Source organism: Empidonax traillii, unplaced genomic scaffold (genome assembly GCF_003031625.1).
Source record: "Empidonax traillii isolate 1590-97213 ecotype Southwest subspecies unplaced genomic scaffold, ASM303162v1 scaffold72:size2462915, whole genome shotgun sequence".
Lineage (NCBI taxonomy): Eukaryota > Metazoa > Chordata > Aves > Passeriformes > Tyrannidae > Empidonax > Empidonax traillii.
This window is the reverse complement of record NW_020955265.1, coordinates 2,357,703-2,362,509: the sequence shown is the minus strand read 5'-3', so window position 1 is coordinate 2,362,509 and position 4,807 is coordinate 2,357,703. Positions and strand designations below refer to the sequence as shown.

Below are 4,807 nucleotides of genomic sequence, written 5' to 3'. Positions count from 1 at the left end.
TGAGGTCGCAGAGCAGAACGGGACAATCACCTCCCTCAACCAGCTGGCGATGCTTTGCCTGATTTCCCCCAGGACATGGTTGGCCCTCCTGGCTGCCAGGCCATGGTAGTATGCAAGTCTTTGTTGTGTATGGATTTTTAACATCAATTCTGATCCCTTCTTAGATCTTTTCATTTTATTAGATGAATATCACTGAAGTCTGACCAAACTCTAGATAAACAAGACATCAATTCTGTTTCTGTATTTTCTGTGCACTTCAAGGAAAGAAGATAACTGCTTGAGTGCCTGTATATGTAGAAAGAACTAGACCAGGATACAGTGTTTTGTCTGTATTAAGTAATTTTCAAATTTCACTATTTCTAATGTATTAAAAGAACTGCATCAGCTCCCTGTTGTATTAATTTTAATGTCCTAGCTACCTAAAATTACTAAAAAACTCTATTCAGTTCACATTTTAAAACATTTTAAAATTAATTTTTCAAAATTCATTTAAATTTCTTCTTCTCTGGAATGAAAAAACAAGTCATTTAAACTCTGTTTCAATAATGCTATTTTCCTTCATCTGTTTTCTTTAAATAAATGTATATTAACATGTACAAAACCAGAAAATTAAACGCATGTATTTCACCAAGATGCATCTAAGTCCATGAAAATACGGGGATAATAATTGTGCACTTTCTTAGTCTGATATCAGTGAAGAACATCCATTCAAATACTATGTCTAGAGAAAGCCAGATGTAGTGCTCATGTAAATATAATTCAAAGGAGAGTTCTGTTTGGAGTGTGAAAATGACACATAAATTCTTTACGCACTGTCATACCAGGATTGAGTCAAAGCCAAACAAGCATGTGATTCTTGCTTTGAATACTAGTTGATTGACTGATGTTATAAACCATTTAATGGGACTCACATTCAAAAGACTGCTAAAAAACTGTCCCATTTTAGCATTCTGAGATGTCAGTAACAGGACAAGGTCAAGAAGAGAAATTTAAATAAATGTTTGGGAAATAACATTGTAAATATCTACCAACCATTCTACTAAATAGCTTTTTTTTTTTTTTGTAGTGAGTTATTTAACAAATTCCTTAATCAGATACATATCCCAAAATACTCTGAGGTATATTTGGGAATAGCAGAGCCTCAGTTTCACCCAGATAAAAATTTTATACCATAGTAAATGATCTTACAATTTCTCTTTCTCTTAAGTATTTGGATGCACCTAGATAATCTTTAAATCTACAAACATGTACAGAAGACATTATATATATATAGTTATATATACAAATATAAACATAACTATGAGACATGCATAACACAAGGTAATAAATTAGATAGATAGATAGATAGATAGATAGATAGATAGATAGATAGATATGTTTAAATACATCTAACTTTTGACTGATCTGGATTTTGCAATAGTTTTGTCACATCCTACACTTTTTTCCGCTGTACTTCTTTCAATTTGTTTTTTAACAGTCTACCTAAGCTAAATAAAGATGACCCTAAGTGCAAACAAAACCATTGACAGGAATTAGCATTTTTGAAGCACCTGACATGTTTAAAGTATTGTGCCAGTATTTAATTAAAAGTCCTCAAAACAATCCTCCAGACCAGGAAGCATTTCCACCAGCAATGCTGCAGCACAAGGAAAGAAGTTACCACTAGCAAGAAACCAAATCATCATTAAAGCCCTACGCATAGTCCTGGAAGCAGCAGTAACTTTTAACAGTGGTATTTCTGTTCAGATAAAGCAGGAGGACACAACTGTGATTTCCAGGATTATAATTATCTAGCAAGGTATCACAATGTTTAAATGTACAATATTTAAAGTCTTAAGAGTTATTACCAAATCTGTGGTAACACTGAAATTTTCTCTGTATATGAATATAGTCCAAGTAAGGTCACATCTCCACCAAACCAGACATTTCACTTAGCTTTAATCACCTATAATTACTGTGTCTAATCTAACTTAGTCACGCAACCCATCTTTAAAGTCAACAGAGAGATGAGCAGCTCTGGAGAGTGATACATCTCACTAATCTTAAACACTCATTTTAGGATGAGAAATGGAATGGGATTCTGGGGATGGATAATTGAACATAAACTTTAGCTGTCAGTAAGAACCACTGCAGAGAGTTCCTGCAGAGCCAGGGCTGAGGGACAAATTTCTGTCTGACTCCATGGATATTACAAGAAATGCCTAATTTACACTCCAAAAAAAAAGGCTCTTCATGCGTATAACTCAGAGACACAATTGATAAGACAAGAATGAAGAGGTACTTACCAAAAACAATAGAGGACTCACAGTAGTAGTAACCATTTGGTTGCTTTTTTTTCAACATGGAGCAAAGATCAAAGCGGTGCAAGATTTCATGTCCAAAATAATGGGTTTTGAAATCTTCATACAGGCTGGAGTCAATTTTTTTCACCTTTAAAAAGCAACATAAAATTCAATTAGCCGTTCTACTAGAGGACTGAAATTTTTTATTTGATTCCTACAGTTTTCATTTTAACCAGAAGTATAGTTAGGATGGAAAACTGTGTCAAGATGTAAAAAGAATACAGAAACAATAATATGCCAAATCTCCTGTTTCAGGTAAGCACTGTCTGCTTGCAGAACTTAAACAATGAAATAAAAGTGTAATTACTCCTACTTTCTACCACTTCCTCTTCAGTCCTGTAGGAAACAAACAGACATGTACAATGCTACAAGTGCTTTAATTTTCAATGGTTTTCAACAGTGCTCATGGAATATGTCACTGGGAATTACTTTTGCTGTCATCACTTGGGCATGCTACTACAAGGAAGAATCTCAAATGTATGTCAAGGGCAGTCTTCTGAGTCTTTAAAATCACTACACAGGAAAATGTGGTTGTATTTTACCAGGACTAGACTTTTTTAACTCAGTAAATCTAAAAACTCACCATAATTTATAATATTGGAAAAATACAGTTTTGCATATATAAAGTATAACATATTAAATTTTCTATTGAGCTGTTTTCAGAAAACATAATTTCAGTAGTTATTTTAAGAGTTTAGGACTCCTAATTCCTTTGCATCTTAAATAAAAATACATGATCTCTGTAGAAATTCGCTATTTTCTCCTTCAATCTACTTCACAATAATGCTGTTTGCTATTTAGGTATCATTACTGTGTGCTACGGGATGTTAGCAGCACTGCTTCCTCTAGTATCTCCAGCCCAGGGCTCCCTACTGCCTGGCTGCTGGAGCCCAGTCCAGCACCCTGGAGCACCAGAGTCTTGATGGATGTACCCGTTGCTTTCACCTCCCAGAGACACGCACACATGCTCAGAGGACACAGACATCGCTGGCTACATGGGATACCACTGCCCTCAACAGCACCCACAGACAGGGCTCACAGGAGACACAGGACTGCACCCTTTTACAGCCAATTCTGTCCACTCCTTTTCTGTTCTTCCTCTGCACCTCCCACATCCCCCATCCATTTGCATAGTACAACCAAGCCCCTCTCCCAACATCTCAGACCCTGACCTTTACATTCCCAACAGCTGCAAAGTCACAGTTTGCCTGTAGTTTCTTGATAGGCCCTCAGTTACTATGACTGACAAGGTTTGTTTCTTGGGTTTGTGTGTTAAGTTTAATAGGTTTGTGTCTCTGTATATTTTGCTTCTGTCCTCCTCCTTTCTCTTACCATCTCATTTGACAAGGTCCTAATCCTACTGCAGTGAACATCCCCACACTTGACATGTCTTTATTAGTCTGTGGGGCTGACCAGCTTTGGCTCTTGTTACCCCTTCCCTTATATGTTGGTCAGGTTTGGGTCTCTGTGTGTGGTGCTTAGGGCCTCCTCCTTTTCTTATTATCCCCTTCTGCACTGAAAAGGTCCCTCCTCAGCAAACACCCTGAAAGGACCATACACTGTCTCCTTCCTCACTATACCGTTGCACTGTATGCATTCAGCTGAGCATCATATTCATGCATTTCTTGTGGTGCTTCATTTAAAGTTACATATATGCAAGATAGGCTCAACGTTGGTATGTCTACTGACCTTTTACTTAGGTACAAAATTATTGGCTTCAGAAGCACTTTGCCTCCATAAGTACTCACACATCTGGTTCTCTAAAGTCTAATTTAGAGACTTTTGGTCCCCATAATTTCACCTTAGTGAAGGTCAGAAATGTCTTTGTATTTCCTTAATCTCTGAAATTATGACATCTAGTGGTGGATGTTTTTCCACAGAACACAATCTCCTTGGAAGACTACATTCATTCCATCCTCACTATCACTATTTGAAATTTGATTTCTGTTGCTAGATTAGTCCTTATGTACTAAAGTTATTTTGAAATTAAATCATCATTCCTTGTTTTTTGGCTGACAGTTCTTTGAAATACAGTCAGATATCAATTAGTAATTAAAAAAGACCTTTTCAGCCAGGAGAACACTTGTCAAAATATGAAGCCTTAAGTATTTCTGGAATGAAATGAGGAAAAGATAAAAATCACAACTTCATGCTCCAATAAAAAAATAACATTTACAAGAGGTAGGGGTGTTGCTTGTCAAAGGCAGATTGGTAAGGTATGAATCAAATGCTGACTGCTCAGGAATTGAGTTGTGCTTGTGATGCACTACTGAACGGTATTTGGAAAAGCAGCCATAGGAAAACTATATTTTTAGTAACTGGAGCAATTGCTAGAGTGCTGCCTGTGTGATGTGAAAGGATGAAACAAAGCAGGTGCATGGGAAGGGAGAATATAAGAAGTAGAGATGAAAGAGAAAAGCTGTTACCACATGGGAATAGTACGGATGCTGATTACAGAGATAAGC

The 4,807-nt window shown here is 36.6% G+C and overlaps 1 protein-coding gene across 5 annotated transcripts in view; it reads right to left on the bottom strand.

The window, feature by feature from the left end:
* Positions 1–4,807, bottom strand: part of AKAP7 (A-kinase anchoring protein 7) — an 88,512-nt gene that overhangs the window by 48,121 nt on the left and 35,584 nt on the right. For 4 of the 5 annotated variants that reach the window (XM_027880601.1, XM_027880597.1, XM_027880598.1 and 1 more), the window contains exon 7: positions 2,286–2,430. In XM_027880601.1, coding sequence (XP_027736402.1) covers positions 2,286–2,430 — 145 coding nt within the window. Of the gene's footprint in view, positions 1–447; positions 782–2,285; positions 2,431–4,807 lie in introns of those variants that run through there. The other variant, XM_027880599.1, reaches the window with a different exon arrangement.